This window comes from Podarcis cretensis (genome assembly GCF_951804945.1).
Source record: "Podarcis cretensis genome assembly, chromosome: 1".
Lineage (NCBI taxonomy): Eukaryota > Metazoa > Chordata > Lepidosauria > Squamata > Lacertidae > Podarcis > Podarcis cretensis.
The window spans coordinates 111,027,501-111,049,100 of record NC_137170.1 but is presented as its reverse complement, the minus strand read 5'-3'; the positions used below and the strand labels follow the sequence as shown (position 1 = coordinate 111,049,100).

General features: G+C 39.5%; 2 protein-coding genes across 15 annotated transcripts in view; one reads left to right on the top strand and one right to left on the bottom strand.

Annotated features, from left to right (window-relative positions):
* The window catches only part of LOC307219871 (uncharacterized protein), a 418,411-nt gene that overhangs the window by 379,247 nt on the left and 17,564 nt on the right, over positions 1 to 21,600 (bottom strand). For 3 of the 13 annotated variants that reach the window (XR_013840600.1, XR_013840610.1, XR_013840611.1), the window contains exon 3: positions 16,629 to 16,720. The exons of the other annotated variants lie outside the window; for them this stretch is intronic. The gene's annotated coding sequence lies outside the window, so the exon portion shown is untranslated. Of the gene's footprint in view, positions 1 to 16,628; positions 16,721 to 21,600 lie in introns of those variants that run through there. 13 annotated transcript variants of the gene reach the window in all.
* The window catches only part of FIGN (fidgetin, microtubule severing factor), a 129,259-nt gene that overhangs the window by 105,932 nt on the left and 1,727 nt on the right, over positions 1 to 21,600 (top strand). For both annotated transcript variants that reach the window (XM_079977997.1, XM_079977996.1), the window contains one exon: positions 13,772 to 21,600. This exon is cut by the window's right edge and continues 1,727 nt beyond it. In XM_079977997.1, coding sequence (XP_079834123.1) covers positions 13,772 to 16,020 — 2,249 coding nt within the window. In that variant the 3' untranslated portion in view covers positions 16,021 to 21,600. The remainder of the gene's footprint in view (positions 1 to 13,771) is intronic.

The window sequence follows — 21,600 nt, the reverse complement described above, 5'->3', positions numbered from 1 at the left end:
CTACTTCAAGTCTGTGACTAAATGCAGACTCCATAGCTTCAAGGTCAGCCAAATCCCTCCCCCTACTTTGTTCACCATCAGGTCTGAAAGAAAGTTTGGGGCAACTTGAAAGCTTGCTTCTTATTTTGAGAGTTTTTGGTTGACCTAATGAACATATTGCCCCAATATATATTTGGGATTTAGGTGATAAAATCCATCAACTCTCAGATTAATGTTAAAAATGAAAAGGAAAAAAAAGTTCCCATAATAGAAGATCAGATAATAGAAGAGAAATAATCCTTGCACTAGATGCACTCAAGGAAACTTCATAACATTTTGAAACACTGTTGTAAACTAGGCTGTGAATCTTTTATTTTATTTTCTGCAGAAGGTAATGTTGCCTTGAATGTTCTTGTTCTTATTTAACAGTGTTGTCCTATACTTTTCTACTCCTGAAGTAAGCCCTGTTGAGTTCAATTGGGACATACTCCCAGCTAAGTATACATTTAGCCAAGCACTGCAATCCTAAGAGGGGCCTGCGAGGTGCAGTAAGTGGATCCGCTGCTGCTTCTGCAGCCCTGCTGGCTTCTGCAGCCAGGACAAGAACGCAAGGGAGGTTTTCAGTTTTTATGCACTAGCTTTAGGCTGGTGCAACAGCCCTTTCCCAGGAAACAGTTCAGCATGGCATCCTGTCCCGCTCCTAGCCCACCACTAGCTGTCTGCCACAAGTGGGAACACTGCCAGCAGTAGCTTGTCACCAAGGCACAGTAGGGGTTTCTAGTGGTGGTGCTTCTTTGCAGGTAGAGACCAGCAGTTCATAACCCTCACCAGCTATATTGCTCAGGGGGTTAGGACAGTGCTCTTAGTGTCTGGTAAAGAACAACTTTTATACTCATTTCCATAATTTACCCATAAATATTGACATTTATCATGGCAAGTTGCAAATGTCATTAATAAGTGTCATGACACAAACCTGTCGACATTTGCAAGTAGAATCCAAGGCTAACTAAATGCTTTCCAGAAATGATTTAAATCAGTCTAATGTTCATTGTTGCCAGTAGATGTTGTTATTGTTATTATCATTAATTTATTACTACACAATCATCTCAAGGAGATGTGCAATAAAAACAGCAAAAAAACAAACCCAGTTAAAAACAAACCAAAAAAAGTCAATGCATTTAAAACAAAAATAAAACAATAAAAAACAGTCATCCAATTATTCAGCTGGGAAAGCCTGCCAGAACAAAAATGTCTTCAATTGTTTCCAGAAAGTGGGTGTGTGTCATATCTCAACAGGAATGCCCTTCTGCAGAACATGGGCAGCTACACTAAAAGCCCTCTTCTGAGTTACTGAAGAGCAGGCTCTGAGGTATTTGGAATTTGCAGGAGAAACTTTCTCACAGACCTTAGGGATCTACTGGCTATATAAGAGATAAGGCAGTCTCACAAATAACCCATTCCTGGGCTGTATAGAGCCTTATATGTTAGGACTAACACCTTTAACTTGGCTTGGTCGCAGACTGGCATATCCCACAAAGAAGGTTTAATGTGTAGGTGGTAGTTGGACTCTGCAAGCAACCTAACCACCATGTTCCGCAGCAGCTGCAGCATCTAGTCCAACCCCACATGTGGTCCCACATTGAGCACATTACAGTAATCCAACCATGAGGTTACGAAAGCATGTACAGTGGTGCTTCGCAAGACGAAATTAATTCGTTCCGCGAGTCTCTTCGTCTTGCCGTTTTTTCGTCTTGCGAAGCACGGCTATTAGCGGATTAGCGCTATTAGCGCTATTAGTGGCTTAGCGACTTAGCGGCTATTAGCGTCTTAGAAAAAGGGGAAAAAAAGGAAAAAACTCGCAAGACGTTTCGTCTTGCGAAGCAAGCCCATAGGGAAATTCGTCTTGCGAAGCACCTCAAAGGACGGAAAACTCTTTCGGCTAGCAAGTTTTTCGTCTTGCGAGGCATTCGTCTTGCGGGGCACCACTGTACAACTGTGGTCAAACTATCCCAATTTGTCCTACCAAATGAAGTTGGGGAAAGGCAATCTAGGCCACCAAAGATACCATGAGATAGTCTAGGCCAGAGGTTTTCAACGTTCTTGGGTTCATGGCTCCCTTAACCAACCACATTCTTTCTGCAGCACCTCTGTGGGGCTCAGGACCCCAGTTATATCACCTGTTTTCAAACACCCTCCCTTGTGGAGTGTTCCTTCAGCCTCCTCTCTTGTCCTGTTTCCTTGGGAGTCCTCTGGGCAGCTGCAGCTCCTGCCCTGGTCTCTGAGCTGCCTCCTCTGCCCCCTCCTCACACTGCCCCACATAGGCCTGGGAAGCACCTTCTGGCCGGCCCCAGAGGCACCATCCGCCTGGGGAACTGTGCAAGCTTTTGGGAGGCAAAGATGAGAGCATCAGAGGAGGGAGGGAAGGAACGAGAGATGAGAGGCCAGTGTTGCCCACGGCCCACCGACTATCATTAAGGGACCCCAGGGTGCCACAGCACACTGGTTGAAAACCACTGGCCTATGGAATGATCAGAACTGTGAATAATTTGATTTCCTTTCAGTATGATTAGGTACACAAATATTAAAATTAGTGTTTATCTTGAATGATATTGTACCCCAAACATTATTACTTTGTTTGAGGTTTTAATTGTCTTTAGCCTCTACACCATTGTTGTTTTTTACTCCTATTTATTACAGCTTGCCTTATACGTGGGAATGATCAGCCAAAATTAAGCACTTCTTATTGATTTCAATGGAAGAATGCTAAACACATGTTTAACATTCCAATTAAAATCAATAGGACAAAAGCGCTTAATAGTGTACAGGCTGTGCCATTTTTTGGCTCATGGGTCAGTGTATAACAAATACTGGATAAATTGAAAGGTTTAGATTATGAGAAAATGAGGAGGCCGTGTCTAAGGCAAAAAACTTTTCAATAAACATATTAAATGGTCGTAATGTATAAATATGTATAAATAAATATGGGACGCAGGTGGCGCTGTGGGTTAAAGCCTCAGCGCCTAGGGCTTGCCGATCAAAAGGTCGGCGGTTCGAATCCCTGCGGCAGGGTGCGCTCCCGCTGCTCGGTCCCAGCGCCTGCCAACCTAGCAGTTCGAAAGCACCTCCGGGTGCAAGTAGATAAATAGGGACCGCTTACCAGCGGGAAGGTAAACGGCGTTTCCGTGTGCGGCTCTGGCTTGCCAGAGCAGCGATGTCACGCTGGCCACGTGACCCGGAAGTGTCTCCGGACAGCGCTGGCCCCTGGCCTCTTAAGTGAGATGGGCGCACAACCCCAGAGTCTGTCAAGACTGGCCCGTACGGGCAGGGGTACCTTTACCTTTACCTTTACCTTTAATGTATAAATGCACAAAACAGTTTTCCATGTAGCAAACATGAGCAACTTAACCACTGTATTCATGTACAACTTATTTGGGTGGGAACTACATTGCCTTTTCTATAGCCGTCTTTAAATAAAAATTATCATTTTAATAAGTAACTGCCTGTATCCATATATACCAACTCAGTAACTTTGGCTGACAATAAGACAAATCAACAATGCCTAAGGTACATTTTAATCCCATTACTTTGTTTCAATTGTTACTTTGTTCTTATGTCAATCTCTCTCTTCATTTGATAGAGATTTTTTTGCAGTATGAGACTTACTACAATACGTGCTAAACACGTTTAAGGCAGAATTGCCTTTGTGATTGTTAGAACTTCAGCCATGTATATTAGAAGAAAGGGGTTGGAGGATGGGGATGAGAGTAATTTGCTGCAATTGTATTGTAATTGGCAGTCGTGAGGTGTGAAAGTGTGATTTAAAAGGAATAATCATTTGACAGTATTTAAATTAGATAATTGGGATGTGGAGTATACAGGTTTCAAAATTGTTCTGCAGCTAGTTACAAGCTCCCAATTGGTTCACTTTGATATTATACTATGTGTGTTCCCTGTAGTCAGTATCGGGTTAAACTATTTGGTTCGGAGAGGAAAATAATTTTAAAATTTCAGTGTTAACTTTCATAGAACCATTACAGATGCCTTATACTGAATCAGACCATTGGTCCATCTAGCTCAGTGTTATCTGTACTGATTGGCTGCAGTTATCTAGGGTTTCAGATAAGGGAAATTCCCAAGCCCTTCCACGACATGCCAGGGATTGAACCTGTGACCATCTGCATGCAAAGTAGATGCTATACCACTGCACTACAGTCCTTTGGCATTCAGAAGGGCTACAGAGTTGAAGATGTATTCTGTTATTAAGAATATTTTAAGGGAAATGGGGGGGAATATTAATATGAAAAACTTGTGTAAAGTTAGAGCATGGTAGAAGGAGGAAGCCAGTTACATGAATGCGGTCCTGCACGTGTTCGTGAAATTACACCATTGTACATACCCTCCAACATTTCTCCAATGACAATGGGGACATCCCATACCGTAATGATAATTTTACTATTTATACCCCCACTCATCTTACTGGGTTGCCCCAGCCACTCTGGGCAGGTTCCAACATATATAAAAATGTAATAAAACATTAAACATTTAAAAAATATCTTCCCTTTACAGGATTCCCTTGGGGGCTGGATAACTCTAAACCCTCCAACATTTCTCCAATGAAAATAGGGACACCTTAAGGAAAAGTAGGACATTCCAGGATCAAATCAGAAACTGGGACGGCTTCTCTCAATCATGGGTGTCCTGGAAAATAGAGACACTTGGAGGGTCTGCATTGTCTAAGCTGTCCCTTTACACACCACACAAAATAAAGAACAGCATTATAGTTAATGTTAATAAGGTGTGCATTTCATATTAAAATATGTTAGAGCGGGAAGGAACAATATGTGAAGTCTACAATTCTAAAAACTTTCATGCAAGTAAGTGCCTTTCAGATTGGAGAGATTTACTTGTAGTAAACATATGTCTGCTTTGACATGTACTTCGCAAACAGGGCCTTCTAAGTTGAAGTGGATAAAGCCTGCAACATGCCCATTTTAAAGCCACTGAGGTTCCATGTTGTCACACATGTCTAGATTAGACTCCCATCTTCAGTGGGTATGTATGAATACCTTTGATGGAAACTCAAATTGCAAATTCCAGAATAGTTAACCTTCAGGAGGGATGTGTTTATTTCAATTTTCAGTTTAAAAAATCCACAGTGCAGTAGCGGTTGACAGGGTGGCACAGACGGGGCACTGTTCACCTGGCTTTCCAAAAACAAGCATTGCTACAATTTACTGAAAATGGGAGGAGTGGACAGATGCCAAAGCAGAGCTAATCCTTCACCAACTGCTGTTGCCACAGCATTTTGACACTATTTTGACTTGGTTTCACTATTATTATTATTATTATTATTATTATTATTATTATACGTTTAGATTCTTCCTTTCCTCCATCACAGAATGCACAGCTGGGGACATGTAGTTACCCATCCAGCCACTGACTAGGCCCAAACCAGCTTAGCATCAGCAAGGTGGCCTATTATGCCTTCTTGGACCAAACGATCAAATACTAACAGTTTAATACTAAAATTACTGCTGGATTTCCCCATCACCTCTTATAAGCTTTCCATGTGACATACAGAATTTTAGCATTTATTTAAGTTCTGGAAGAGCCAGCAGCAATGGGTCTCCTTTTGGTAGGACAAATAGCTTAATAGAATATTCTTTTCAAAGGCAGCCGTGGCTACTTCCATAACATAAAGACTATATTTTCTCTTGTATGGGCAAAGGAAATTTTACAGCAGACATGGCTACATAAACATTACCCATCACAGTATTAACAATAACAGTATTAGTACTGATTACATATTTATACAGTGTATTTTTTTCAAATTGCTCAAAATGCTTCACTTGCATTAGCCCAGTAAACCTTTCAGTAAACTTGTATTGTTATCCACCTGTTACAAATTGTCATAAGGCAACTAAGTTCATGACTGATTTAAAATAAGAACCAGGGTACTTTCCAGTCCATCACTCATTTTCTAGTCGACTATGCTACACTAGAAGTCAGTGTGGGAGAAAACTATAGTTGTTTCAAATTGCAAGTGTGAGTGCACTCTTGCTGGTAATCATTCAACTGCCAAATCCATGGGGAAAGTATATTTTTTTCTTTGCTCTTTGGTGTATATATACCTTGTAGAGAGAAATATCACATGCAAGACTTGGTCCCTGTCTTCTGGTAGCACAGGATTATGAACCAGAGTTGTCTCTATTAAGGACCTGATTCTTAAAGGTTTTGAGCATCTTCAACTCAATGAAGCCTAACACTTAAGAGTACTTGACATCTTTGAGCGCTGGGACCTCATCTGAGTTGATGGATGTTCGTCTTTGATATAGAATCAGGTGTCTGCATTCAATCACTTCAGAGTAATTATTACAGTAAGTATTCTAGATGTACAGTCTTTTCAATAGTTCCTAATACTTGAAGAACAGAAAGAGTACAGCTGTCTAATAGAACAAAATGAATGCTACATCAGTGTAGTGTGCCATTTTGTTAAACATGGGTCCAAAACTGAGCAATATCTGCTAGTTTCTAAATAGGCTTGAATCCAGACAGAAGCGTTGATGTGTTAGATATGCATCTGCATCTAACAATGGCTCTACACATTTCCTCATTATATTGAAGTCTACTAGTTTGATTGTCCAGATGTAATTAACCCATTCCACTAGTGGAAGCGAGTGAAAGGACCCTCAGTAGTACAGTGGGGCTTTTCTCCTCTCCTCCCCCAAATCCGCTGTAGAGTTTTGGAAGAATGCCCAGAACAGCACAGAGAAGGAAAGTAGGGGAGATTGTTCCATCGGGCAAGCAGAAAGTGCATCGGGCAAGTGCTATTGCCATAGCACTACACTGAATTCCACCCAATATGTTTCATGTCCCACATCACATGCAAGAGTGCACATGAGAAGCAACTATTTCCAGTGACTACTTTTTAGTGGATATTTAACCTGAAGCACATTGTCAGAAATTAGTACAGTGGTACCTCGGGTTAAAAACTTAATTCATTCCAGAGGTCTGTTCTTAACCTGAAAGTGTTCTTAACCTGAAGCACCACTTTAGCTAATGGGGCTTTCCGCTTCTGCCGCGCAATTTCTGTTCTCATCCTGAAGCAAAGTTCTTAACCCTAGGTACTATTTCTGGGTTAGCAGAATCTGTAACCTGAAGCATCTGTAACCCGAGGTACCACTGTACTTGCTTGTGTTGTTTCCAGAGATCAGAGGTCAGGTAACTCTAGGTCTTGGAGATGACATCAAAGCTTTGGTGAGGTATGTTCATGAACAAAGCATGTATTCTAATGGATGATGGATGTGTATCTTATTTACAGCTTTACTAGTTTGCATTTAATTCAATGGGCCAGCTCTTTCAGTGCAACACTTGTATACATGGTTAAAAGGAATGGAATGTACAGGTGAGCAGAGTCCTTTAACAGGGTATAGAACACAGAAAAGAGGCAGTTGTTTTATTTTGCCTTGATTTGCTCTGAAGGCATATTCAGAAAAGCTAGTCAAGACACTTTGTACACTTCAAAACAAGTTTGAACACCCTCAGCATGAAATGCAGTTGAAGAAATGCAGGTTGATTTTCTCCTCCCATTTTCCTCCTCCCATTGATATCTGCATTTTTCTGTTTGCTATTGTACTATATTTTAAGTGATGTTAACTGTTCTTATCAAATCTAATCACTTGAATCATGTAAATTGAATAGAAACACTAAGAAATAACACATATTTTTGTTGTAGTGTGTTGTATTATATTAGTGTAAAACAACAAAATAAATATTATCTTGTTATGCCTCATACTGAACGGAATGATCACCAAGGTGCTTTTTTCTCTAGATTCACATTAAATTCTGGACAGGTTCAGTCATTTTGGAGCTTAAAAACTGACAGTTTGCATTTGCAGGATAAGGTCCCATATGTGCTGTGATTCTGAAACAAGTCCTGTAGGGATGTGTTAAGCCTTGACAGCCTTTAACTGTGATTCCCCCTCCCCCGCTTACTTTCAGTTAATTTTGACACAGTGAGGGAGGGAGAGAGAGAATTATGAAGTTGCTTGCACATGGTATATGATGTTTGAAAAGCATGAAGTATTTTGAAATAGCTCCCCCCCCAAAAAAAAATTAAATAAAAGGGAGTAAACTATTTTTAAAAAACCTGATTGGTCTAAGCATAATCCATACAACAATTCAGGACACTACAAAATACTGTATGCAACAGTCAAAAACGAATTTGCAACAGTATTGTCTGCACACACACACACACACACACACACACACATCCCTAGAATCTTTTTTTAATTTGATAATATCTGAAAAGCTGTTGATGAATGTTTTCTTTGTCCAGATTTGGACAACTGCATATCTTTGCTCTTTATAATAACACTTCCTTAATTTTCTTTCTTAGTATTTTTCATTAGTATGGTTTGCTTAGCTTGCCTTTTCTATCCGAAACACAATTGCCATGCTGATAAAAGGATTGCCAAAATATCTGACCAGTACAACTTCATAGAGGCCAATGAAACAAACACCATAACCAGTAATATTTCTTATTTTTGAACTTGATAAGGCAGTTGTAGTGCACTCTATATTATTATGGATAATAGCTTTATAGTTAACTCTTAATTTACAAATCACACTAATAATTGTAATGCAGTAGAACAAATGTTTACGTTTAGGTTATGAGGATAGTCCTGTTTCCTTAAATTCATATTGTAATTCTGAAATGCTGCTTTTACAGCCTGTGTTAAATGTACTGGTACTCAATATGCACCAATAAATAAACTTTCAATTATTGTGCAGTGAGCAGATTCACAACTAGGATAGTAATCTGAAACCAATGGGCTAACTAGTAATTATGCCAAATAAATAGTTTTGATGCATGTGATTATTTATACCAGAGGAATGAAAATACAGAAAAAACTTAATTGCTTTTCAATATCAGTTTTTTAAAAGTTGATATGTCATACTAAACATTTTAACATAATACAGGCTTGCATGTTCACTTTGTTAGAGTGTTTCCACAATAAACAATAACTTTTGCATTCCCGTTCCCCAACCCCACCCCATAGTTACTGTGTGATAAACAATATTGCGTAGCTCCATTAAAATCAAGGGTTTTAAAAACCATATTGTTAGGAAAGCACTATATAATGTTTGGATTCGATACAAGGATTTGTTGGAAAATAAAACTCCTAGGTGGTTATCACCTATGGAGGCTAAGGAGGTGAAGAAACTTAACATGGAATCCAAATGGCCAAAATAATCTGAAATTTTAGAACAAGAAAGCGGTGAATTTAAACTACAGAGTTTTGAGAAATTAAAGCCCAAGGTGCGAGATTGGCTCCACTATTACCAAATAATGGAAACCTTTAAACAAGACAGGAAAATTGGCTTCCAGGTGGAGAAATCGAAATTGGAAACAGAATTGTTAGAACCCAATACTAAGAATGTATCAAGAATGTACAATTTGTTGCTGAAGTGGAATACAATAGATGAGACAGTTAAATCAGCCATGATTAAATGGGCACAGGACATTGGTCATGACATTATGTTTGTTGACTGGGAACAGTTATGGACCACCGGTATTAAATTCACGGCATGTAATGCCCTAAGAGAAAATATTATGAAAATGATTTACAGGTGGTACATGACCCCAGTCAAACTTGCGAAGATTTATCATTTGCCCAATAATAAATGTTGGAAATGTAATGAGACTGAAGGCACCTTCTTTCACCTTTGGTGGACCTGCCCAAAGATTAAAGCCTTTTGGGAAATGATTTATAATGAAATTAAGAAGGTACTTAAATGTACTTTTCATAAGAAACCAGAGGCATTTCTCTTGGGCATGGTCGGCCAATTGGTGTCAAGGAAGGACAAGACTTTTTTTATGTACGCCACTACAGCAGCAAGGACTCTTCTAGCAAAGTATTGGAAGACACAAGAATTACCCACACTGGAAGAATGGCAGACGAAAGTGATCGACTTTATGGGACTGGCAGAAATGACTGGCAGAATCCGTGACCAAGAGAAAGAGACGGTGGAGGAAGATTGGAAGAAGTTTAAAGTATATCTTAAGAACTGTTATAAAATTGAGGAGTGCTAAAATGTCAAGGGGAAGGAAGATGCAGAATTACAGCTGAAATTGTTTGATGATTTAAGGTGAAATTGAGAAAGATAACAAGTTTAAATTTAATTGGCAAAAAGGGTTGCTGAAAAACTGTAAAATAAGGATGCAAAAAGGGTGAGGTTGGGGAAGTCCGAGAAAGGAGGTTTATGAAAATGAGGTTAAGAATTTATACTTGTGTGTTTGTTTGTATTTGTTGATGTTTTTATGTTGTTGTTGTTGTTTTGTTCTAAAATTGGGAAATTAATAAAAATTATTATAAAAATAAAAAATAAAATCAATGAGATTTTTTTTTTACCAGTGACTACTATAAGATGCAGATTATGCCTATACATCTGTGCAAATGAACAGAAGTTCTAATTCAGATTGCACCAGAAGGCAGTACAGTGGAACCTCGTGTCATGTACCATCCTCCTTACGAATGCTTCGGGTAATGAGCTCCGCTAACCCAGAAGTAGATGCCCCTTGTTGTGAACTTTGCCCTGGGATGCGAGCGGAAGTCGTGAGGCAGCAGCAGCAGCAGGCCCCATTAGCGAAAGCACACCTCATGTTAAGAACGGTTTTGGCTTAAGAACGGACCTCCGGAACAAATTGACTTTGTAACCAGAGGTACCACTGTATATTTGACAGTACAATCTGGCATGCTCCTACGCTGCCTAAGAAGTGCACAAAACTCTCAAAAGTTTCAGGTTCATAACACTGATACCATTTATAAGCAATGCATTGAGAGTAGTACAAGAATATAGTGGGCACTGATCTGTTTGAGGAAGTGGCTTCAATGCATCCCCACACAGTTGCTTTATAGCATTTTGTGCTCACACTGCATTTGGTGCAGCATACTGTTTGCATCAGGTAGTCCCTGATTCACATTTTACCTCTGCCATGAACTCATTAGGTAAGCCACTATCTCAGCCCCAGAATGGGAATAATAATATAGTTATTACAGTTGTTGTTGTTGTTGCTATTGTTATTACTACTACAACATAGCTCAGTAATGAAAACTGCAAGAAATGAATGCATGTGAAGCAATTTGGACGCTCTAAAACTCTACATTAATGCCATATATTATTAGTAGTAACTTGTGTTCTGCATTCAGATTATCTTCCCTCAATGGGGCAAGTGCACAAATGCATGGAAGACTGCAGCCATTGTGTTAAAGCATGTTTTGTTAACTCCAGAATTAATGTTTTACCAATTAAGCTTTGCAGATGTAAATTATACCCATGATTACATACCATTTGTATCATTTGCTTGGCAGGTTGCAGATGAATAAATTTTAAAGTTCTTAAAAAAAATATTTCCCTACATACATAACAACTGAAGCATTAATCTGTTCAAATATTTTAGCTTATGCATAAGGAATCAGAAGCCTTCTCTGTTTTTGTAGTCTCTCAAAATCAAAAACATAAAACATTTTTAAAGGGGGGGCTATTTTATTTTATTTAAGTTAAATTGTTTTGTATGGCCGTCATATTTATTTACCTGTTTTTCTTGGTGAAATTAAATCCTCATATTTACTATAGGTTTACTGATTTATCTTAAAATGAAGGAGTGAACATCCAACTGTCATGAATTAAAATTTGATTTTGAAAATGTGGGTTGAAAGTATGGCAGTTAGCAACATCTTTGTCAAGATAAAACTAAATTAGAGCACATCTTACACATTCTTATGCAAAGTATGATTTTAGATACTAACTGATAAACCTCAAGTGCTCTTTTGAAATTATTAGATCAAATTACAGCATGGGTTAGCAAAAAACCCCAAAAACCTATGTGAATTTTAATAACAAACTCTGTCCTAAATAATCCCAATACAAATGAGCACAACTGCAATAAAATATATTTACAAATTAATCCTGTTGCTCTATTAATTTATTGTGTAATTACTGCAATTCTTCCCACCTTGTTTTCAGTATTTCTTAATCATTAAGCTGGAAGCCTGACAGCAGTGCCAGCCCTGGCATGATTCTCTTTGACTAAAACCTTGTAAATTAACACAATTAGCACAGCATCATGCTGCTAATTAACTTCCTGTGTCTGGTGCAGCGGATGTGCAAACAAGGAAGAAGGAATCAGAAGGGAATAAACATGCCATTCTGTTACCAAACTGTATGCTGTGTTAGGTCTAGCTCAGCGGGGCTAAACTGGTCATGTCAAGATTCTGGAGTCAGGCAAAGGAGGGCTAAAGGGGTTTGGGAAGAAGAAAAGCAAGATGAGGAGGGTACAGGCTGTCAAAAATAGACCGCAGAATTCATAAGAGAACCCGTGACACAAATGCTTCGTTTACTCTAAGCCTTCTTATCAGAGAATCTGTGCCAAAGGGTACAAGACAGGTTGGTGGAAAAAATAAATAAAAATCACTTTTTGTAAAACGAGCAAGATATTGCTGAGGCTTGCCTTCATGCTGCCTGCGATACACAGGTAAGAGTGGAAGAAGCTTTTTTTTTTTTTAATGCTGGTGAACTCTATTTGCCATTTGGAATGGCTTACCAAATTACAACTAAAGAAATATCTCTCCTCTCTCTCCCTCTCCCTGGCACGGTTAATTGTGCTAATGCATTGGTCACACGGCGTTACTTAAGTATTCTCTGATTGTTTACAGCCAGCGCTTCTTCTTTTTTTGCTGAACTTTTAGCAAGAAGACTACACTTAATTCTTCCTTTTCTCGTTTCACCCCACCTGCTATGTACCCTAGAGGCAGGGAGGGGAAGGGAGAGTTTGGAACAGGGAGGGAGGCAAAAGGAGAGCAAGTGAAAAAGGCAGGCAGACAAGTGATGCTTGGGCTTTGCTCTTTTCTTCTCCCCCCCACCCTTCCTCCCAGTGCCTCAACAACAGAACTGTGAGGCAGAGAGCAGCCAGTTGTAATTCATACCGAGTTGTAGGCTTTGTGTGATGAAAGCAACGGAGCGCTGCCTGGGAGATTGCTTTGCTGCACTCCACGAAGCAGATTTGAAACTGTCGTGGACCACTTTAGATGAGAGTTGGATTATGGAATGACCTGCTATGTCTGTGTCATATTGTTCTGCGCAGGGTGCATTATACTGTGCTAACTAGGTATTCAGTACCAAATAAGAAAGGTATCCTAGATGTGATCTGTCAGCTGTGTCGTGTCTCTCTCTCTCTTCTCTCTCTCTCGCCCTGTGTGTGTGTTTTAAAAAATGTTAAAATTTAAAACTGAAACTGATGAGGGAAGATAGAGTGTTTGTGGTATGAAACATGTTACTTAACATTGAATCCATGCTCAGAATACCAAAAATGTACCAAATTACACTTTTAAAACATCCAGCTGGGTTAAATCACATACTCCCACACCCCCAACTAATCAGACTGCAATTCTAATCCCAGTTACGTGAAAGTATCCCACACTGAATTCACTATTACTTACTTCTTAGTAGACATGGTTAGGATTGCACTGTAAGTAGAATATTTTAGAGAGAGGCATGTATATATTTTTCAAGAAAATGTGCCACTGGTGATCTTTTTTTTTTTTTTTTACAGGCAGGTTGGATGTATAAATAATCTGCTGACTTTAAGCACAGCAATTATTATATGAATAAATGAAGAAATCAAGTGGATGTATTTAGATGCCTTTGCAACAGTATTTTCCGCTTGTTAATTTTGGCTTTTTTGTTTTTTTGTGTTTTTTTTTTTTGTTCTCCCCACCCCAATCCTCAGGCTTGAAGATGCAGTGGACGCCAGAGCATGCCCAGTGGCCAGAGCAGCACTTTGACATCACTTCAACAACCCGGTCTCCTGCCCACAAGGTAGAAGCTTACCGTGGACACCTGCAACGCACCTACCAGTATGCTTGGGCTAATGATGACATCTCTGCTCTAACTGCCTCAAATCTGCTGAAAAAATATGCAGAAAAGTATTCTGGTATTTTGGAAGGGCCAGCTGAACGGCCTATCCTAAGTAACTACTCAGAGCCTCCATCAGGGCTGGTGAATGGCCGCAAGAGTGAAAGTGAACCCTGGCAGCCTTCTTTGAACTCTGAGAGTGTTTATCCCATGAACTGTGTCCCAGATGTTATCACTGCCAGCAAAGCTGGAGTAAGTACTGCCCTCCCTCCAGCAGATGTCTCTGCCAGTATAGGGAGTTCACCTGGGGTGGCTAGTAACCTGACAGAATCTAGTTATTCTAGTAGTACATGTGGAAGTCATACGGTACCCAGTCTGCATTCAGGGCTCCCATCTCAGGAATATGCCACAGGATACAATGGATCTTACTTGCATACAAGTTATAGTGGCCAGCCAACACCTGCACTTCCTTCACCTCATCCATCCCCTCTGCATAGCTCTGGGCTTTTACAACCACCCCCACCTCCACCACCCCCTCCAGCCCTAGTACCAGGCTACAATGGAACGTCTAATCTTTCCAGTTATAGCTATCCATCTGCAAGTTATCCCCCTCAAAGTGCTGTTGGGCCTGGATATAGCCCTGGTGGTGCTCCTCCTCCTTCAGCATATCTGCCTTCAGGAATCCCTGCTCCAACTCCTCTTCCCCCTACTACAGTACCTGGTTACAGCTACCAGAGTCATGGTTTAACACCCATTGCACCCTCTGCCCTGACAAACAGTTCAGCAAGTTCTCTGAAAAGAAAAGCTTTCTATATGGCAGGACAAGGAGAAATGGACTCCAGTTATGGAAATTACAGCTATGGCCAACAGAGATCTACACAAAGTCCTATGTACAGGATGCCCGACAACAGCATTTCAAATGCCAACAGAGGGAATGGCTTTGACAGGAGTGCTGAACCACCATCCTTAGCATTTAAGCCAACAAAACAGATAATGGCTTCTGAACAGCAAAGGAAATTCAGCCAGTCCAGTAGGGCTCTGACACCCCCTTCCTACAGCACTGCTAAAAATTCACTTGGATCGAGAGCAAGTGAACCATTTGGGAAGTACAGCTCTCCAGTAATGAATGAACACAGTGATGAGCATAGACAACTCCTTCCTCACCCAATGCAAGGCCCAGGACTTCGTGCAGCTACCTCATCTAACCACTCTGTTGACGAGCAACTGAAAAATACTGACGCACACCTCATTGACCTTGTAACCAATGAGATTATCAGCCAGGGACCTCCTGTGGACTGGAATGACATTGCTGGCCTAGATTTGGTAAAGGCTGTCATTAAAGAGGAGGTTTTATGGCCAGTATTGAGGTCAGATGCATTCAATGGGCTGAGTGCTCTACCTCGGAGCATCCTTTTGTTTGGACCTCGGGGAACAGGCAAAACATTAATGGGCAGATGTATAGCTAGCCAGCTGGGAGCCACGTTTTTCAAAATCACTGGCTCTGGTCTTGTCACAAAGTGGATAGGGGAAGGAGAAAAAATTGTTCATGCCTCCTTCCTTGTGGCAAGGTGTCGCCAGCCCTCAGTGATTTTTGTTAGTGACATTGACGTGCTACTTTCATCCCAAGTGAATGAAGAACACAGTCCAGTATGTCGAATGAGAACTGAGTTCCTTATGCAGCTGGACACTGTGCTAACTTCTGCTGAGGACCAAATAGTAGTAATTTGTGCCACCAGTAAACCGGAAGAAATAGATGAATCTCTTCGAAGGTACTTCATGAAACGACTTTTAATCCCACTTCCTGACAGCACAGCAAGGCACCAGATAATAGTACAACTGCTCTCACAGCACAATTACTGTCTCAATGACAAGGAGGTTGCACTGCTTGTCCAGCGCACGGAAGGCTTTTCTGGACTAGATGTTGCTCATTTGTGTCAGGAAGCGGTAGTAGGCCCACTCCATGCCATGCCAGCCACAGACCTTTCAGCCATTATGCCCAGCCAGTTGAGGCCCATTACATATCAAGACTTTGAAAATGCTTTCTGCAAGATACAACCTAGCATATCTCAAAAAGAGCTTGATACATATGTTGAATGGAACAAAATGTTTGGTTGTAGTCAGTGACAAGTCTTTTTTAAAAAAAAAATGTAATGAATGTTGGTGCGTGCACACACACATACATACACACAAACCTGTTACATAGGGCATGGAACCCCTCTTCAGTAGAGTTAAAATTGTGAAAGAGTACTGTGCGGGGGAGGGGGGGGACAATGATCACCTTGCATCAAAAGAGCCAGGTGTAGGTTTGAAGGAATATTGCATCAAACAAGAGCTGTTGATCTGAAAAGCCACAGATGACAGAAAGCATCTGTTGATGCTCCATTCTCTTCAGGCTAGACAACACACTCTCGCCGTGGAGCAAGGAGCCAAGTGGCTTGATTTTTAGAAGGACATGAACCCTGTGTGTTGATTCCATTCTGCTGTTCTCGAGATTTAGTTGCTGTCAAGTGCCTGAAGTGGTGCTTTCTCCCCCTCCCTTCTTTTCATTTTCTTTTCTTTTTTGTTGGCCCCACAATTACATTGGTGGCATGTGCTAATATAAAGAGCTTTAACTTCAAAATGTTATGGGACTAAAGAAATGAATGGTTGCGTTGCGACAGAGAACTACATTTTTATTTTGTTTTGTTTTCTTTTTTTGGCTAAACTAAGAGCAACAGTATTCCTCAATCCTGTCTGTTCTGCAGTACTAAACTAAGAACAGGTAAAACAGGGTAATGGTAATCTGGACCTTAATTTCTGCAGTTCATTTCTTTTAATGTTCTGTCTGCAAAAAAAGAAAAAAGAAAAAAAACTCAGGAAAGTGATTGTGATTTGTACAGTACCTCAAAGGAATGTGTTGAAAGCACTATGTACTGCTGAGAGTTAATAGGATAGGCTTCAATGTTACTTTATATTAAATATGTATGTATGTTTACCTCAACAGTTGGAAAAAAATGGCAAGGAGAAATATTTTGAATGTATCCAGGAGCAAGCTGAAGTATGTTATAAATGAGTCTTTCAGCATTTCAAAATAGAACCAGAGAGGGTATCCCAGTGTTTAGGAAATGGTTTTCTCCCCCCCCCCCTTAATATTGGGGATCAAATTGGAACAAGAGAATTTTCATGGCAGTAGTGTGTGGAAGTCCTTAAGTCCTTGACAGTTTTGTGACACATTGGTAGACAGTCCACCAACGGCAAGAAAGCCACCCTGTCGAATTAAGTAATCATCTGAGACAGTCAAAGGCAACATCTAGTTAGGACTCTGAGAGGCAAATTACCTTAGACTACAATGGCTTTTATACCATGGTTAGAGATGTAGTGTCTTGATTATTTCACTGCGTCAATAGAACAAAATCATTCTAGGTCACTAAGAAAGGTTGTGGGTTGCAAAGCTGTTTGCAGCAATGCAGTGGATAGTAACCGAACAAAAAAGCAAGAAAAATTTAAGTCCTCCAATCACAATTTTCTTCCTCATCTTCCATTTCCAAAAGACGAAGGATTTTTTTTTTGCTGGGGGAGGGTTGTGTGTACATTGTCTCTTCCATTTTTGTCTCTCTCTTTTTTTTAGGGTAAATGTGCCCACCATTTTATTTCTACCTCAGTTTTTGTTAAATTCCTCTTTGGAAAGCAAAGTAAAGATGAGGACAAGCTGGATTACATCTAGGATGCTAACCTCCTTAATGACTTTAATGGAACCCTATGAACGTTTTACTCAGTAAGTTGCCCAGAGTTCCAGGAGATTTAACTCCCAAGGAAGTGTGCTTAGTATTTCAATCTAAGGGAAGGGAAGGGAAAGGAGGGGATGGAGGAAGATTCAGTTCTGGAGTGAAGCCCATCTATATCTTTTACCTCTTCCCTCCTTGTCCAGAGAGGGCAAATGTTGCCGAGTCTTCCTTCTGGAAAGGCAGACTAGCTAGCATGTGTGGCTTTTTGTTCTTTTTGTGCTTCCACTCCACATTGTCTTTTTTATTATTCTTTAATGCTTTTATGAGCAATTCTGTTCATGACAGCTGACTGATGCTGGTAATGTCTCTGAGCACTGTAGCAATCCGAGCCTTTACAGCCACACGAGCAGAACAGTCTCCCCCACTTTTTTTGAAGTGATTTTCTGTTTATTTTAAAGAGAGAGTAGCAAAACACTTGCAAAGCACTGGCATTTTATGTTTCTTTTAAGTAATGTACCTTCAATTACATGAAATAAATGCACTGAAAAGCCCTAAGGAGAAAAAGACCAATCAGTTACCTGGTTATTTTGTGTCTTTAAAGCTACTTTCCAGTTATCATACTTGACATTTAGTCAGTTGAAACATTAGGGATGAGAAAGTTAATAGTGGGTAGATTGTATTTTATTTCTGATTATTGATTTCCTATTGATTTCCTTTTAATTTCTTAAAATTTCTTTTAATATCCATGGCTAAGAACAGAGCAAATAAACCAAAATGTACATTCTAGCAATTCTTTTATTCAATCTAAATCTAGTGTTGTTGCTTTTAAGGCAGAAGGTGCATTTAAAAAAAAACACAGTGCCTTTCACTGATATAGTAAAGTAAGATGCTTTGCATTTTCAAGTAGTGAATGCCTTCCTTTTTGCCTTTCAATACTCTTACATTTCTTCTATTATATCTTCCTTTCTGTTTGTGAAGCCCAAGTATCCCCTTTCCCAATGATTCACATTGATCTTGCAGACAGATTTGCTGATGCAGATTGCTGATCTGTTTTTCATCTTTTACACATTGCATTTTGTGTTTGCTATCAAGCTGTGCTCATTTGAAAGATTCAAGCATGTTTTGAAGAACTAACTCATGCTCACACCAGAAATTCTATGCTTTCTACTAAATCAATATTATTAACTAAACTTAAGTAAACATAATGTCATATACATGACCACATAAAATATAAAGTTTTCTATCCCCATAGCCCACTAAATAAAATTAAAAACTACTTCAATAGAATTTTCAGGTCACATTTTGGCTCCCATTTTACATCATATATGTTGGGAAAGGTAATTATTGTTTCAATTAGCTTTAAATATAAAAAGCAAAATGATGAAGCTAAAAGAATTAAAAGTGTGTGTGTGTGTGTGTGTGTGTGTGTGTGTACGTGTGTACACCCACACACCCACACCTACCCACTTGAATCCATTGATGCAAGCACCAGGGGATTAGGTTTTCATCCCACTTGGTAGCTAGCTGCAGCTAGTGGCTATAATGCTTTACATAACATGAGGAAAATACTTTTGTTTACCCTATCTTCCTACCAACTGGAAGCAAGCTATAATATTCTATCAGTTCCTGCCAATGGAAGTTCCCTGATAAATGGAATCGCACAGCCTTTGTCCAGTGTGCTCAGACCCCATTTGCTCATTTTTAACGAACTATCCTTATGCTAGTTGGAAGCAACTGCTTTCATGCATCCCTTGTGAATAGGGCCATTCTTTTCTTATGCTGCTAATTTCCTTCTGTACCCTATATGTCTCAATACAAAAGAAATGGATCCTGACTTAAGCTTCTAAGGTGTTGGATGATCCATGAAAGAAGACTAGCTTTTGTGAGGGAATCAATATGGCCAACATATAAAAGTGTTCTGCGGATTTAAAATGGCTTCTGTAGGAAGGTATCTGCTATCTTTTTCCATTGGTCAGAACTATGAGTTCTGTATCAACAATAAATAAATAAAAACTTTGGGCAAGAATTGTCAGATTCCATATTGGGCAGATCTCATGTGCCTTTAATAGAAGGGAGAATATTATTAGTTTCAGCTTCTCCCACCATTATATCTACATGATAATTGAAACTGCACCTGCCAAACTCTTCCTTCTGTAAAACTGGTAATTAGTTAAGGACAACAAAGCCCTGTCTGATAGCTTGTTGGAATGTTCTTTGAATACTTTGGGGTAGACAACTATTGCATGCTGGCTGTAGTAGCCTATCAAAATGTGTGGGATGAGATAATAATAGAAACCATCATTTATTTGCATAAGATGAGGCTTCTTCTTCAACTACAATAACAATTCCAAGAACAGAAAAAGCAGGGACAATTTTATGCCAGCCAAATTATCAAGGCCAATTCAAAATGCAGCATCATGACCTTTATATGAGTTTATACAGAAATGCTCTACATTTCTGGCATGCTTCTTTCCCCAAAATATTTAGACCATTAAAGATAGTAGTGAAAAGTTTGCTGACTGAGCTGATCAATGGAATGTGAAAGCAGTTTAAGGCTATTTACTTTTGCACAAAATATTTCTCTATTAGTCAATTTGTATTCTATTCAAATGCAGATAGATGGGTAAAATGGTTTTTCTTGTGCATTTCAAACCCATCAAGGAGAAAATAAAGCCTCCCAGTAAAACACATAGGCAAAGCACCATCTGGGAAAGCTAGCTCATCTGTCCAGGGGCTATGCTCTGTAAAATAGTACAAGGTCATTTTATATGGGCTGGCGTAATACTTTGCTAGGCAATTTTCGAAAGGAGATAATCTAGTGTAAAAACCCCAATTAATTCCAACAGATGTTGGTAGATGGTAATGTGTTTACATGTCAAAAGCTGCAAACAAAGGTTTCTGCTGCCTGAAAATGTGTGTAACTTTGAATAGACTGTTATAAGGACCAGCTTATGTGTTTCATTCAAATCAATGCAGACCTCATTCTATGAAATTGAAATATTTCCTTTCTAAAGCGAGATCTCAAAAATAAAACATTGAAGTTGACTTTAAATTTTGTTCATACCATTTATTGCCGCCCACGCTCATCAGTTTGAATTACTTCTGATTTGAGAAATGCCTATCTTATCCTTATCTCAAAGGTATATGCTGTATATGTTAGCTTTCTTCACTAGCCTACTAGGAAAATCTCCTGCGTAAGATCCATTGACATGCATGTGTGTTGCCCACTTCTGCACTTCCCAGGCATTTCAATGGGATTTACGTAGGTAAAACTCCTGGTACGCATATGCTCCAGAACTGAAGATCAACATGCCTTCCCCTTACAGCACTAACTTCATTTCATCTTGTATGTGTGCATGTGTTTATACAATAGTTATCTGTACATATATACATAACCCGAAGTAATTTTGCTTTCACTTTCCTTTGAAAGATAAAAAGCTTTCTGTTCCTTAATCATTTGCAGATTTATACGTATATGAAGCACATTAGTAAACACAGAGCCAGAAATATTCCTACACTCAAAAGAAGCAGCTGTACTGGGGACTAGTCAATACATGAACTGAATCTCCCACTCTGCAAAGACCTTTGGTTGACATTCGATTTTGAACCTGCCAGATACATTTTTGTGAACCAGGGATACTGCATCTTTAATGAACAAGTCTCTATTCTTTCCCCTGTTTTTAAATACAACACAAGAAGTGTAGCACTAGGCACTGCAATTGTCAAAGACAATTAGACTGAAAGCAGGAAAATTTCACCTCCCTGTCTCGGTGATATGTAGAATGTCGGCAGTGTGGGTCAGCCTTGCTACAGAGTTGTGTGAGAATATATGAATCAGTCCTATAGAATGTTAAATATTTATAAAATGGTTCTGTTCTACACCAAGGTTGGGAATGCAGTCATTCCTCCTTGTTGTCTTACAATACACAAAGAGGCAAAAGTTTATTTTCACAACTATTTACACTTCACGTGTATGTTCTTTTCTTTCTTTCCTTCTGTT